The sequence below is a fragment of the Nanorana parkeri genome, unplaced genomic scaffold, assembly GCF_000935625.1.
Source record: "Nanorana parkeri isolate BGI_ZX_2015 unplaced genomic scaffold, ASM93562v1 scaffold13, whole genome shotgun sequence".
NCBI lineage: Eukaryota > Metazoa > Chordata > Amphibia > Anura > Dicroglossidae > Nanorana > Nanorana parkeri.
In genome coordinates this window covers 2156531-2173017 of record NW_017306281.1, presented here as the reverse complement: position 1 = coordinate 2173017, position 16487 = coordinate 2156531, and the positions used below count along the sequence as shown (strand labels likewise).

General features: G+C 42.0%; 1 protein-coding gene across 2 annotated transcripts; it reads left to right on the top strand.

Moving 5' to 3' along the window:
- Positions 1-837: 837 nt before the first annotated feature.
- On the top strand, positions 838-14608 carry OGFOD2 (2-oxoglutarate and iron dependent oxygenase domain containing 2). 2 transcript variants are annotated; one of them, XM_018557588.1, is made up of 7 exons: positions 838-1014; positions 4755-4811; positions 8941-9051; positions 9857-9956; positions 10747-10871; positions 12778-13035; positions 14317-14608. In XM_018557588.1, the coding sequence occupies exons 1-7, from the start codon at positions 892-894 to the stop codon at positions 14590-14592; spliced, it is 1050 nt and encodes a 349-aa protein (XP_018413090.1). In that variant the 5' UTR covers positions 838-891; the 3' UTR covers positions 14593-14608. The 2 variants fall into 2 exon arrangements, with proteins under 2 accessions (XP_018413090.1, XP_018413099.1); XM_018557597.1 differs by having other exon boundaries at positions 9857-9962; positions 10735-10871.
- The last annotated feature ends 1879 nt before the right edge of the window (positions 14609-16487 follow it).

Sequence of the window (16487 nt, the reverse complement as noted above, 5' to 3'; positions counted from 1 at the left end):
ATCACGCACGATTTCAATTATTGCTCGCTAGCAACACTAACTGGCCGAATTTCGTCGATAGACAGAACAGATTTTCGTTTGCACATGTGCAGTGTTAATGTTGTGATGTTTTTCCGTACGGTAACCACTAATCCATCAATTTTCGTACAATTCTAAAAAGGTTTTCCAGCCGGACCGATCAAGGAAATTCAGCCAGTTGTACAGTAATTCTGATCGTTCACTTCCCATCAACTAGCCGATTAACGTACAAATTCCTGATCTGGTTGGATATCCCAACAATAATCGCAAGGTGTATGGGCACATAAAAGTGATCAATGTAGCATTGCCATCCGTTCCACCTCACCTTCTAGGATAAACTTGCGGGCATATCTTTTTAAGTTTTTTTTCTTGATGGAGCAGAAGGAGGGTGGAAAAGATCCATCAGCTAGCAGTCTGTAAACATCTTCCAGCTTATTGGGACTGGACTCAACCACTTCCTCTGCTACCTGTAGAGTCTCCATGATCCTTCTGTGACATGAGAACTTGGCGATGCACAGCTGGCGGCTATAGCTCACCCTGCACCTTCATGCGGCCAGGCTCAGGAAGGATCTAAAATGTAAGCACTCAAAGACTCCTCGTCCAGGCACAGCCTGCACTAATACATACAGTGGGAACTGTTTCCCGGGGACTTCATTAACTGTAACACAAGCTAAGGGTCCGTAGCACATTTCACAGCTTCGATACAGCGTAGAGTACAGTCCAGTACACTGCCGCTGAAGTACAGCTCGTGTATTTACAGCGGATCCCTAGCAGTATCACGTGGCTGGAAGCAGTGGGCGCGCGGCAGTACACAGCTGTGATGCAAAGTCGTGCGGGGTCCTTCCAGTGACAGTTCTGCAGCAGATCAATGCCATGGCACACAGCAGAGGCTCCTATTCCTGTGCCTGCTTCTACACTGACAATATTTATATAGAGGAGTACCAAATGCATGTCAGGTACACAGATGAGCAGCAGTTCACTCAGGAATATCAGAAGGTATTCTTATCCTATTGCCTGCCGGTGCTTCAACCCCTTTGTGACCACAATGAAAAATGCCTATGGGGAGAGAATGTTAAAGGGGAAGCCCCCTTTAACCCTCTTACCTGTTACGTTATGCTGGGCTCTCACCAAAAAACATACTCACCTGCCCAGCGAATCCAGTGTTGTCCTGCTGTGATCCACCAATCCAGACCCATACTGCCATCTTCTCCTCTGACATCATCAGGATGGCTGTCTCTTTTGGGTTTTGCAGCTGGCCCCTGATGACGCACAGCCATGTGGGGGGGCACTAATAATTTTCACCACTGAAAAAAACTAAATAAGTATGTATATGTCACAGTTTACAAATATTATGACATGATGAGGGAGCATGAAGCCGGCTTCCCAACCAATCAGAAAGCCGGGTGCTGCGTCATTACACGGCGCCCAGCTTCCTGATTGGCCAGTTTCCCGACCAATCAAGAAGCCGGGCAGCGCGTCATTACACGCTGCCCGGTAGGGCTCCAGCTAACGATTATTTTCACAATTGATTCGTTAGCCGATTATTAAGGTCGGTTAATCGGATAAAAAAAAAAAGGGCTCCAGTGATGGACTACTAGTTTGTATTGAGATTGTAGTCCATCACAGGAGCAAGCTTGGAGCGGTGGAAGTAAAAAAAGAGTGTGGTGTGCAATACCAGCAATACCAATGCAATGCAGAATACCAGCAGCTATAGAGGAATACAGCAAATCGCAGCAATAGTACATTATACTATAATGTACTATTGCTGGGATTTGTAGTCCTCTGTAGCTGGGGGTATTCTGCAGTGTTCTGTATAATGATTATATGGCGCAATGCAGAATACCAGCAGCTATAGAGGAATACAGCAAATCGCAGCAATAGTACATTATACCATAATGTACTATTGCTGGGATTTGTAGTCCTGTGTAGCTGCTGGTATTCTGCATTGCGCTGTATGTAATGTATTATTGCTGGGATCTGATGTATTCCGCTATAGATGGTGGTATTCTCCATTGCGCTGTATAATTTATTATTGCTGGGATTTGTAGTCCTGTGTAGCTGCTGGTATTCTGCATTGCGCTGTATAATTATACGGCGCAATGCAGAATACCACTGACCAGTTATAGAGGAATACAACAAAGCCCAGCAATAATACATTATACAGCGGCACACTGCAGAATACCACCAGAGAGGTATTCTGAGGAACAACAAATCCCAGCAGTAATACATTAAACAGCCTGCATAATGTATTTTTGCTGGGATTTGTTGTTCCTCTATAGCTGGTGGTATTCTGCATTGCGCTGTATAATGTACTATTGCTGGGTTTTGTAGTCCTCTATAGCCGATGCCATTCTGCATTCATTGCTGTATAATTTTACACTTTTAATTTCACTATGGTTTTCTGAATTGTATTGTATTGTACATGGTACTCTGCATTGTATAATACAGAGGCACAATGCAGCATACCAGACCAGATAGATATATATATCTGACGCACAGCCAGGCCCCTTCCCTCCGGCCGCACTGTGCCATGCTCCTGCAGCTTCCAGGCATATACCAGGAGGCTGCAGGAGCAGGACGCATCATTCTTGCTTAGGCCAGAATGGCGGTGAGGGGGGTGCTGTATATCGATCTGGTCTGGTATGCTGCATTGTGCCGCTGTATTATACAATGCAGAGTACCATGCACAATACAATGCAGAACACCAATGTATTATGCAGCATACCAGACCAGATAGATATATATATCTATCTGGTCTGGTATGCTGCATTGTGCCGCTGTATCAGGGGTGTGGAATTCGTATCGCCCGACGCCCGGGACATGTAGTCCTGGGCGCCGGGCAAGTGTTTTTTTAACAATTTTAGCCTTGCTGCGGTTCTTTGACTGACGTTTATTCCGTCATGCAACGCTGTACTGAAATGAATTGTATACAATTTTTTGGGGACAGATAGAGCTTTCTTTTGGTGGTATTTAATCACCACTACGTTTTTTTTTTACTATATAATGAAAAAAGTACCGAAAATTTTGAAAAAAAACCTGTTCTCCCTACGTTATGATATAAAACATTTATTATTACCCAATTTTTTGGTAAAATATAAAAGACGGGGTCACGTCGGGTAAATAGACACCAAACATGTCAAGCTTTAAAATTGCGCGCACCCGCTACATCGCAAAAAACTACCATACTCAAACCATACCACTACCATAGCCGACTCTTTAAAAGCTTTTGCCGCTCATCAGTTTAGTGTTATCAGTGATTGATGGCCCTAGAATTATTGCTCTGACTGCGACGTTCGCGGCAATATGTAACATGTGCGGCGCAATGGATGTAATCGTCGTTTTCGCACGTAGGCGGACTCGACGCATGTTTGAGTGTGCATGTGGGGGCGGGGGACTTTTATTTTTTATTTTATTTTTTTTATTGCTTTGATATGTGACTTCATTTTTAAATTTTTTTTGTAATTTTAATTTTTTCTGAGCTCCAAAGGGCAGGAGTAAGGAACATTCCAGACTGTCAACCTGGAACTCAGGATGGAGAGCATGAGATAAGTAGAACTTTTTTTTTCAGGATGGAGAGCGGTGTCCCTCGGCATCACTTACTTTGAATGCCGTGGAGCCGGCTACTGGGCGGATCCGAGTGACGTCAAGGGACCTGATTGGGACCTGTGCACCTGCTGCTTGTTCGGTGCGGCCGGCCAGTCCAATCAGAGAGGCAAAGGGAGAGACTATTTTCTCGGAGGAGGGGGAACTGGGCAACTTCTGCCCCCCCTGAAAAAATATTCTCTCCCTCCGCCGCTCTGACCGGGCCAGCCGCAACGCACGAGCAGCGGGTGCACAGGTCCCATAATGTCACTCGGATGCGCCAGAGGGGGGGCACACGGGGGGGGCATGCAATACCCTAGGGGGGCAATTGCCCCTTGTAGTGACGCCACTGCATGGAAGGAGGCCAAACAATTGCACCCTCATATTTGTCTTAAGAAAGGTTTACTTTAACAACCTGAGTACCAGACTCTCATTTCCCTTCATTATCAGGCCAGTGTCCAGTTTTCAGTGCTGAGACACTTTGACAATTATTCAATTACCCAGATGAGTCAGACAGAACTTTCTTCTGGTGTATTTGATAACCGCTGTGTTTTAAATGTTTTACTCCATAAAGGAAAACAATACCACAAATTTTGAAGCAAACCAGATATGTTGTGTTTCTTCTGAAATGCCCCCAAAATTGTGTTGTTTAGGACAAAGTATAAATAGTGAAACTGAGAATACAGGGTTCAGGACTATGTCATGCACAGAATAGCTTGCAGATTTCAGTGGTCAGGAATTGGTGACCCCTTATGGTGGTAGTCAATGGTGTGTGCCCCTTAAGTGTTGGTGATGAGTGCCCCATAACTATTGGTGCTCAATGGGGTTTTCCCCTACAACATTGATGACATTGGGAGAACTTAGCGATTGGCTGGGTTCTGTTTATTGGGATGTGTTGGGCTGTGTATAAGGTGGTTTCCTCTCTTCACCCTCCATTGACAGTGAACTTTGAGAATAGTGAATGCTCAGCACATGGCATTTAATGGTCTGCTTTGTAGAGTAAATTACAATATATAGTTTTATATCATTATTATGTCACATATTGTTTTTCGGAAATATGCACTGTATAAAGAAAGATTTAGTGATTTTTTTTGATGGAAAATCAGGCTGGCCATTTCTATTACTTCACCATGTATGTTTATTGTGTCATACAGGCATTGCAGAGCAGAGGATGTCGTACTGCTGAGAAGCTTGCACAAGTCCTGGAAACGGTATGGGGAAACAAGATATGTTTGTGGGGCTTTACATTTCCATACTACAGATGTGATTAAAACACATTGTATCACATACAGCTTTCATTGCCGTGTGTTTTCAGATATTTTGTAATAAGATTTCTCCATTTATTTGATCGAAATGGTAATCCATAGGTCAGCACTAGCCTAAACTGGAACTCTAGTAACAACAGTGCCCACTGACATAATTGGATTTTTAATAGCCTATACAGTTTAGGACACAGCAAACTGCATGGAATCACTTCTGGTGTGAATAGGCCATAACGCTATCAAAGGTACGTACATTATAATTTCAGTTTAGGTTAATATACAATATACACTATATTGCCAAAAGTATTGATGCCTGATTTTACACGCACATGTACTTTAATGGCATCCCAGTCTTAGTCCGTAGGGTTCAATATTGATGTAGCCCACCCTTTGCCGCTATAACAGCTTCAACTCTTCTGGGAAGACGTCCACAAGGTTTAGGAGTGTGTCTATGGGAATGTTTGACCATTCTTCCAGAAGCGTATTTGTGAGGTCAGGTACTGATGTTGGACGAGAAGGCCTGGCTCGCAGTCTGCGCTCTAATTCATCCCAAAGGTGTTCTATCAGGTTGAGGTCAGGACTCTGTACAGGCCAGTCAAGTTCCTCCTCCACAAACTCACTCATTCATGTCTTTATGGACCTTGCTTTGTGCACTGGTGCGCAATCATGTTGGAACAGGAAGGGGCCATCCCCAAACTGTTCCCACAAAGGTGGGAGCATAAAATTGTCCAAAATGTCTTGGTATGCTGATGCCTTAAGAGTTCCCTTCACTGGAACTAAGGGGCCAAGCCCAATCCCTGAAAAACAACCCCACACCATAATCGCCCCTCCACCAAACTTTACACTTGGCACAATGCAGTCATGCAAGTACCGCTCTCCTGGCAACCGCCAAACCCAGACACGTCCATGGGATTGCCAGACAGAGAAGAGTGATTCGTCACTCCACAGAACACGTCTCCACTCCTCTAGAGTCCAGTGGCGGCGTGCTTTACACCACTACATCCCACGCTTTGCATTGCACTTGGTGATGTAAGGCTTGGATGCAGCTGCTCGGCCATGGAAACCCATTCCATGAAGCTCTCTACGCACTGTTGTTGTACCAATCTGAAGGCCACACGAAGTTTGGAGGTCTGTAGCTACTGACTCTGCAGACAGTTGGCAACTTCTGCGTACTGTGTGCTTCAGCATGCGCTGACCCCGCTCTGTCATCTTACATGGCCTATCACTTCGTTGCTGAGCTGCTGTTGTTCCCAGTTGCCGTGGAATATTTATTAACAAGGAAATTTCACGGATGGACTTATTGCTCAGGTGACAACCTATCACGGTACCACGCTTGAATTCACTGAGCTCCTGACAACGACCCATTCTTTCACAAATGTTTGTAGAAGCGTCTGCATGCCTAGGTGCTGGATTTTATACATCTGTGATCATGGAGGTGATTGGAACACCTGAATCCAATGATATGGAGGGGTGTCCCAATACTATTAGCAATATAGTGTACCATTTTTAATGATTTAATATATACTTAAGAAAGGCAAAAGACTTGTACAGTGTTTAATTGCATCATCAGTGAGGATGTCATGAGTGTAGCAGTAGTAGCAAAGGTAGTTATATTTCATTAGCAGCCTAAGGGCCTGTGTCAATGAAAGTGGTTATGGCTGACTTTAGTATGAGATGCTTCTGAAATCATTCACAATTTATTAGCAGGTACATTTGACTTGCAGCTGACCTACTTCTGACCTGCATTTGACTTGCTTCAAGCTGCTTTTGCATTCCTGTAGGCTTGGGAATAAAGCAGTTCTGATGCGAACAAAAGGCTGCTGACACTAAACTCAGGAGTTAAATCTTAAAAATACAATTAAGTACCTTAACTATTAACAAAAGTGTATCACTCAGCTGCAGATCCTCAAATCATCTCTGAATTGGTGCTGACACTGTTCTTCCTTCTGGAGGGTGACTACTTTTGTTCCGCTTGATCTATGTGTATGTTGTAAAGTAGTCACCGCTCCAAGCTCCTGTAATGGACTACAATCTCAATACAAATTAGTAAACTAAACATGAGATTGTAGACCATCACAGGAGTCAGCTTGGAGCGGTGACTACTTTACAACATACACATAGATCAAGCGGAACAAAAGTAGTCACCCTCCAGAAGGAAGAACAGTGTCAGCACCAATTCAGAGATGATTTGAGGATCTACAGCTGAGTGATATACAAAATAGGATACATTTTTGTAGAGCTGCAGCTAACGATTATTTTTTTTCGTGGATTTGGGCGGGTGGTGAGCGTGAGGCGCGGAGGAGGTGTGGAACGTGGATGCGGGCAGATCTGGCAGCGGCGAGCGTGAGGTGGGGAGGAGGTGTGGCGCACAGCGTGTGTGGAGCCATGAACAGGGCAAACCAATCAGAAGCCGATTAATCGATTATGTCGATTAGGTGTTGCAGCCCTACATTTTTGTTAATAGTTAGGGTACTTGAATGTATTTTTAAGATTTTACTCCTGAGTTTAGTGTCACTTTAAGTTACCAATAGAAGACACAAAATAAATGTTACCTGAAAAGAAGAATATAAATACTTACTTCTCCTGCTGCCATTACCACCAAATTCTGCTCCATTGGTGAGGAATCATCCCCTAAAGCCAAAAGCTTTAGACCAGTGGTTCTCAACCTTTCTAGGGCCGGGACCCCTTAGTAACATTTGGCAAGTTGTGGTGACCCCCCAACGGTAAAATTTAGGGATGACGCTGCTGCTGCAGCGACATCTGGCGGCGTGGTGGGAGAACTGACACTGCTGCACTAGGAGAGAGCTGAGGAGGACTCTCACCTAACACAGCAGAAATCACACAGCGACCCACAGGTTGTGAACCACTGCTTTAGACCTTTGTGCAAGGAAGGAATTTCCCGTCCCCATCCACTTTATGAGAAAGAACGTGACCCTCTGTCACCATTACTTGAAGGGATAAATCTTCCTAGATACCGTCTGTTTAGGCATCGTTGTTATATTTGCCTGGAGGAGGTGCAATACTAAATCGTACCATCAGGTGGAGCTCCAAGCTAGGCAAAAGTAGCATGCATGATGGGTTCTAAGACTGGGAGAATTTTTAAGAGTCAATAAAACTGCAAAGCTATGAAGTGTATTACCACAGGAATTTCCATTGTCTTTTTGCCAGGAATGTGACAAAAAAGAAGAAAAAAGGCTGTTATTTATATTGATGGCATGTCTGCATTTTATATTACAAACATGTGGCAAATATCTGATTTCATATAGTGTTTACTTTTTCTCTAATTGGCACATCAGCTGTTTTAAACCTTTCATTTGGTCTTGGGTTATGTCATGTGATTAGCCAGAGACATTAACCCGTAAGGTACAGAAGCACAGCTAAGTATATACTATACACTTCATTTACATAACCTCTGTTTTTTCTTATCTATTAACTATTGTGTGAATGTTTTCCCACTTGTCCATTGTGTTAATGACAATCTGCCATTATAGAGGATACTTGTTTTAAAGGCTTAGCTACAAGTTGCTGTATGTTACCATTTCTGGTGGAGAACGATCAGTCATAGAATAGGTTCAGTTTTACTGCTCAGGAACTACTATGAGGCCTTGTTCACACCAAATGCAGAGCAGATCTGCATGAGTTTCTGCACACGCAGTGCAGTGGGTTGTGCTGCGTTTTTGCCGCTTTTTTTATGCGTTCCGGGCTGTTTTGGGTAAAAAACTAAAAACATTTTTTTTTTTGTTTAAAATGGGCTTTCAGTGCGTTCCAGGCATTTTTGATGCGTTTACATGCGTTCCAGAGCAGGTAAAATAGGGCCTGCTGCAGTTTTTTTTTACCCGCTCTGGAACTGAACGCTGCGATGTGAACTGGAGCTAAAAATACCATTGGAATACATTGGACGCAGTTTTGCTCCGGTCTGTAACTGCTCTGCTCCTGCAAATGCGCTTGGTGTGAACAAGGCCTGAAGCCTCGGAGTCAAAGAAAAGTAAGCTCTATTTGAGGCTTCTCAGGCGAGTATTTTGCTTTTTTGACAGATCACTTTGATTGTATTCATTTTATAGAGTTAATACTTTCCCAGGTAAAGAAAGAAGTGGAAAGAAGAATTCAATTAGCTGAGGAGTCCCAGCAACGGAAATCAGAAATTGCACTCCATTATAAACCATTGCATCCGGAGTTGTATGTCTTACAGGTAACTCTAAACCTAGTGTACTGACAGGAATGGATACATTTAGAGTTAGGAAATGGTGATTATGATGGACGGGGGGAGAGAGGAGACATATCTTTGCCTCCAATAAATGACATAAGGTTCCATTGATAAAATATTTTTTGCAAAGCTATGCGTTCAGCGAAACTGCATTTGCATGTTCTGTGCGAATAAATCAGCTATTGTGAGAATGGGGCAGAACCAAATGTTCTTGGGGTATTTTTTTCTTCTGGTCGAATGCACATCAGTGTTCTTCTTTCATTCATAAAGAACAAAGTTAATCAGGAAAATACCGCATTTTGGTCACTAGATGGAGCCGAGGATTATATTTAAAAAATACATGTTAGTAATGAGATACAATGTCACAATTCAAGAGAATGCTGGAGAGAATGAATGTATACATGTAACCACTACTATTGCCATTATAGCAATGGTTACATTTATATGCCAATTCTCTCCAGCAGTCTCTAGAATTGTTACATTGTATCTCTTATTACTAAGATGTATATATAGCTCCTATGATCCTTAGCTCCATCTAGTGGCCAAAAAGCAGATTTTCCCCCCCATTTACTATATTCTATATGAATGAACCTATTGAAGAACATTCAACCAGAAGAGAAATTACATTAAGAACATTGGATTTTGCCTCATTTTCACAACAGCAGGTTAACTTGCACAGGACAAGTGTTGTCATAAATAGACCCAATAGTAAAACGATTAATACAATTGTTAAAAGCAAATGCAAAGGTGTAAATGTGGCTAAGTATCTCTCATTTGTTTTTCTTTTAAGGAGTCTTTTCTGGCTGCAGAGTTTTTGGAAGCTGTCCATTTTTGCCAGTCTCCCCATGCTAGTCTGGATGGTCTGTTAAACCTCCTTGATTCTATTCCAGGTATCGTTAATCTAATTCTGCATGACCAAACTGAATCTCTTTTCACTGATTGCATGTAGTTGGGATAAAGCAGGTAGAACATGTTGCATCCGTGGAAGTTTGCTAGGTAAGGCACAATGCTGAGCAATGAAGTGAAAATGCAGGACGCATTTCTTGTCCTTGCCGATTAACTGCATTTCTTGTCCTTCGCTGTAAACTGATCTGCTATAATCAGCCTGATGAAGGGGACCCTGTGAGGCCCCCGAAAGTACTTCCAACTGAATAGCAATTTTTGTCATTAAAATGGACGTTTGCTAAACACAACTAGCATGGTGTGCTGGTGACATCTTTTGAATTCACCCTTGATCTAGACACTGTCATGTCTAAAGGGATGCCATAGCACATTGTATTGTATCACCACACTGGGATTGGTCATTATAGTAACGGTAGAATCTCCCATACTATTTTTAAAAGATTTATCTGCACTGGAATGACCTCTGTATCTGCAGAAGTAAGAGAAGATCTGCAGTAAAGTTCACCACACACATTACAATCTCCTTTAAATCTACCAACCACTATGTAGTGCAAGCGCTTGCCTGATTGGATACAAAACTGATTGTATAGTTCAGGTAGGTCCTCTTATTATCGTGTTTTGGTAAATCTCAAGGAGATTATACAAAGAGTGCACAGTTAGACTGTGATGTGTATGGAAAGCTTTACATTTGCTAAGTCTTGAAAACTGAGTTCCACTTTAAACTTTGTAATTACAAACATGCCTGCTGCCACATTCATCCATTGTGTTTTTTCATAGATAAAAGGATATATCAACTTCCCGTATTTGTTCCACAGTTTTGTAAAGACTTTGTAGAAGAGCTCGAACATTTTGAAAGATCGGCACTGGCGAAAGGACGCCCAAACACTATGAATAATTATGGGGTACTTCAATTTTTCTATTTCATAATTGATTTTACCAGTTATAGATATGATAGTACTTGGCAGTGGTACTCTAGCACACGATGGAAATGTTGTCATTGGAGTATAATTGCTAGAACCTGACCCTAGCCTCTGAATTATATAGATTGTATGGAGTCTGTTGAACGAGTGCTGCCTTGTCAAACACCTGCCACCTCTCTCCATTGAGTTGGGTCATGCCTTTCATATAGGGGGGTACCTTAAAAATACTATATGTGCTTTACAACTAACTTTTATAAATATAACCATATATAAAAACCATAAAAAGTAATGTCAATAAAAAAGGAAACGTGTACAAGTATAGCCTAGTTCTGTTAAAAAAAACACTTTAGTTACAGCAGTTGGCAAGGATTCAAGCTTTTATATGAATATACATATGGTGATGACTAAGTGCTAAAGTTGGCATTCGGTCATGTATACTAATTAACACTATATGCCGAGTCTTTACTCATTCAGCCTAAGGAACTTTGTTTTTTTTACATTCTTCTTGTATTAGTTTTTCGGACACTTGACACAGGAAGAGGGAGCTGTTAGAACATAGAAGGCCAGGATTTCAAATGTCAAAATCTAGGATCAGTGCAACAGATGCATTAAAGTGTACCTCTAAGCAAATGTTGTTGTTTTTTTTTTAAGATTGGAATGGAGCTGGGAAGACTTAGACCCTCTACTCCCATAAATTACATTCTGTGTCCCCATTGGGGAGAGCCGCCACTTTATTGGCCCTGATGACCACTGTCACCGATATAGAAAGTGAGGGGAAATGCTAAATTTTAGAGTTGTCCCCAGAACAAGAGGTATGGGGAAATCTTCCAATGCGGCCACTGTGCCCGTTCAAGTAAATGACATTCTGACAGAAACCGCATCTGATTACCTGAAGTTCAGGATAGATGATTGTCCCTGGATGTAGACATATTACATCCACCGCAGGTTATTGATCCATGTACGATTACATGCGGACAGCCACTGTCAGATGCGGCTCCTGTCAGCGTCAGCCTGTCTTTCACTTGAACAGCAGCTGCATGTGTATGGACACACCTGGGATTCCTGCTGAATGAATCTGTAGGTTCTTGCCACAGGGTGTGAATGTAGCCTAAGAGAGAAATTCTGCATTTGAATTCCTTCATTTTTGAGATTTCCTTAAACTTCCTGCTATGTCCGTGGGACAAGAAAATGAAGGAAAATTGCTTCCTGTATTCCTCTCTAAGGCAGCAAATAAAAACCTTGATACAAATCCACCCCACACCTTTAACACCAATGGGAGAGTGCATGGCCTGTGGTGTTAAAATCCAAGGGAACAAATGGCCAGCACACCTAAAGTTACAGACCTTGTAATTTAATAATGTCTAAGTTGCAATAAAAACATTGTGCAGAAAGAAGAAAAAACAAAAATACACCATTTTATTTTTGCTTTTTTCTTTTGTTTCTGCAAAATGTTGTTATTGTAACTTAGATCTTAGTAAATTACAAGACCTGTAACTGTAGGTGTGCTAACTGTTGTTAGCTTAGCAATTAATAACCTGACTACGGTTTTAGCACTTCTGAAAAATAAGTTTTGGCTTTATATATACTTTAAAGCTGGTGACATTCATGTGTCAGTCTAATCACCAGTTGTACCACTTTCAACTTTGCCCTCCCTAGGGCAATCTTGTAATAATTGTCCCTGTATAGTAAAAACAAAAAAAATAATGTCTTCCTTGCAGCCGCTCTGCTCCTGTGCCGCCATCTTGAATCATGCCACTAGCTTCAGGTATGTGGGACCTGACAGAGAGCTGCGGCATGAGAAACCTCTTTTCATAGGTAAAGGTCTGCTTTAAGTAACAGTCTGAAACTGGGTGTACAGTACATTTCCATTGTTTTTTTCTGCCCATAGGTCCTTCTGAATGAACTTGGGTTAGATGACTCATTCATTACACCCTTACGTGAGAAATACCTACGGCCTTTGGTCTCTCTTCTTTATCCAGATTGGGGAGGAAGCTGCCTGGACAGCCACAAAGCCTTTGTAGTACAGTACTCTTTGGACAAGGACTTGGATCTCAGCTGTCACTATGATAACTCTGAGGTTACTCTGAATGTTTCCCTGGGGAAAGAGTTCACTGATGGAAACCTTTATTTTTCTGAAATGAGAGAGGTGATATTCCAACTTTGCTTTTTCAGCTCATATTTTAAACAAGACCGTTCAGAAAGCTTATATCACTAATAAAGCTGACCCTGACTGTGTCTCCAGTGTGACTGCAGAGACACAACGTACTTGTCATGCTTCCTAGTTCTGTCATTTACTATCTCTGTTGTGTTACACTCTGGGAACTAGTATTGTGTTCTCCATTAAATTGCAGAAGCCAATTATGTCACATCTTTACTGTACTACTACTACCTAATTTTAGAAGATAAGCAGATTCAAGGTAATTTATAAAACCCTTTCCATTGCTTGCCTAAAGTGTGGTGGACAACATTTGCCATATGTTCCGCCTACCTTCCTTCATGGCATGTTTCCTACACATCACCTTGTTGTGTTTAACACATGTAATGCTTTACTTAAAGCAGAAGTTCAGGGTGAATAATATATCACACAGTTATATTCACCCCATGCGTTAGCATCCTTGTGCCACTGCAGCTGACCCACGGCCACTCTGAGACCAAGAGATGACTGATCATCTGAGCGCCGATCAGTCAGCTCTCAGTCTCTGCTTCTGCATGGCCTCCGCCACTCCCCTGTCTGCTTCTCCAGTGCTGGCTGGAGCTACAGGCTGGAGAGGGGGCAGGCAAAGCTGCTTCTGGCTCTCAGCCATGCACAAAGAGGCTGAGCCAGTTGTAAAATAGGCAGCCGGGGTGGATCTTGGCAATATTGTCGGAATCCTCCTTGACTGAGGCACAGCTCTGCCCTGTCAGGCATTAGCGGTTATTAGTTATTTCTTAAAGTGACACTAAATGCAGGAGTTAAATCTTAAAAATGCATTCAAGTACCTTAACTATTAACAAAAATTGGTGCTGACACTGTCCTTCCTTCTGGAGGGTGGCTACTTTTGTTCCCCATGGTCCCTGTGTGTGTTGTACAGTAGTCACCGCTCCAAGCTCACTCCTGTCATGGACTACAATCTCAATACACATTAGTAAACTAAATGTGAGATTATAGGGAGTGAGCTTGGAGCGGTGGCTACATTACAACACACACAGGGACCATGGGGAACAAAAGTAGCCACCCTCCAGAAGGAAGGACAGTGTCAGTATGAATTCAGAGATGATTTGATACTGAATCAGCTGAGTGACACAAATAAGATACGTTAAGGTGCTTGAATGCATTTTTTAAATTTAACTCCTGAGTGTAGGGCCACTTTAATTGTTTTTTGGTTACCAACTCTAAATGCTAACTTAGTAAATTTACTATAGTAAAAATCCTTTGTCTTCCATTCAGGTTCCAGCCAATGAGAGAAGGTATACAGAAGTTGAGCACCTTATGGGTCAGGGTATTTTGCACAGGGGACAACAGATTCATGGGGCCCTCCCCATTACTTCAGGTGAACGGTGGAATCTTATTATATGGAAGCGAGCGTCATCAGTACGTAACAAACTTTGTCCCATGTGTGACAAGGAGCCCCAGCTTATAGAGACTGCTGGACAAGGAGATGGATTTACAGTAAGGGAAAAAGAAATCGGGGCACAGACCCTGGATGTGTGTGCTGTTTTCTAAACTTATCATACAGAATAAAATATTTTTATCTGAAGCCTTTATCATGGTCACTGTCAACTGTGTTTATTAACCTGCTGATACATACAGCATATACCTAAGTGCATACACACTCAGTATAGATATCTATTGTAAGTACACAGTAAAAGACCTTATATCTACTAAAAGTGTAATATCCTTTAAAACACATTGCCTCAAGGACTCTGAGCACAGTAGTTTGCCACACAATAGTTTAATTGTATCTAAACTCAAGAACGAAAATTTAACATAGTGCAATTTACTAGTCCTTAAGCTGGCCAAATTTCATCCGAGTCCTGACTTGACTGAAGTCACTGTCCGGGTATATTGACAGTGGCACACCCACTGCTGTCAGAATACAATAGACCCACTGGAGGGATTCCCACTTCCACACTGTTAGCGTGGATGGAGGGAATTGAGTATTTTCTCATTCAGCTCACAAGGCTGGAAGAGATAAAAATATAGTTGTGTGGTCAGCTTGCATGGTGGAATCCCTTCTGTCGGTCTGTTGTATTCTGACAGCACTGGGTGTGGTGGACACATTTGTTTTTTTCCTTTTATTTTGGCCTGGTAATCCTGCTACTAACACACTTCCTGTCCTAGGTTGTAAATGCTCACTCACTGTACTGTGTCTATGGAGGAGCAGCATTGCAGTGCCCAATGGAGAAATGTCTGTCAGGAGGTTTAGCATCACCCAGGTGGCCGCACAGCTGAGATCACAGTGGATCGGGGATCAAGTGAATATTAGGCTGGGAGGGGGCGTAGACAAGTACATGTAACTGCACTAAAGGTGTGGGTACACTTTAGGTTTGCATTGGTCATTTGGAGGAGGGAGAGGGTAGTGCTGCAGGTGCTGGTTGTCTAAGGGGAAACAAAAGGGATTAGTCCACTGTCCTCCAAGCAGGCTCAGCAAGGTAGTGTATGCTGGGGTTATGAAGAGGTCTACAAACATGAATATTCCCAAATCCGATTAGATCATACAAATACATTCTCTTGTCTGGTAGGCACTTTCTGTAAGCACTAGCATAATGTCTCATAAAAGCAATTCGTTGCATACTATCCTTAAAGTGTAGCCATCTCTGGAGTACGTGTGTGCACACAAGGAAGTGCCTGCAAAGAGGCTACAGGAGGACATCAGTACCGAGATTTAACAAAGTGAAAAAAAGGGGGGAAATGATGTATATACAGCATTTAGTATGAAAATTAGAATTTTACCAGATCCATTGTGGAATGGGAAAGGTGTCAGCAAATGGTGGTGATGTATAAATCATGTTATCAATGAACAGGAACACTCAGTATAGAGGATTCCAGTTAATTAATAACAGGGGATGCAGAAAAAGAGATTGAGGAAACAGTCCTCTTTCTTTTTTTATTTTAAAAGGGAAATATCAGGGGTCTGTTAATACCCCCAATATTTCCCCAAAGTCCCTAAAAGTAAAGTAAATAAAAATATTTAATAAAAAAATTAATAAATAAATACACAGTTTATTGAAAATAAAATATTTAAAAAATGTGAAAAAGTTAAAATTAAAAAAAAATTTGGTTTGGGTCTGACATTTTTTATTTTATTTCGGTTTTGTTTCTGAAATTTTCATTTCGGTGCACCTCTAATCAGGAGATTATTTTTAGTACATCAGTGAATTTTTGGTAAATCTGAGATGTGATGCTTAATAAATGGACACCTTTGAGTTTGAAACACCTTGAGCCGACACTTTGAAACACCTTGAGCCGAAACGTTAGAGGGGCGGACCTATCTATGTAACAAGATTGCAGGTATAGGCAGGAAAGTATAGGTAGAGGAGAGGACATCTACGCACAACTCTATTAAAGATGAACTCCAGATAAACAATTACACATACAGATGAAATACGAATATGTAA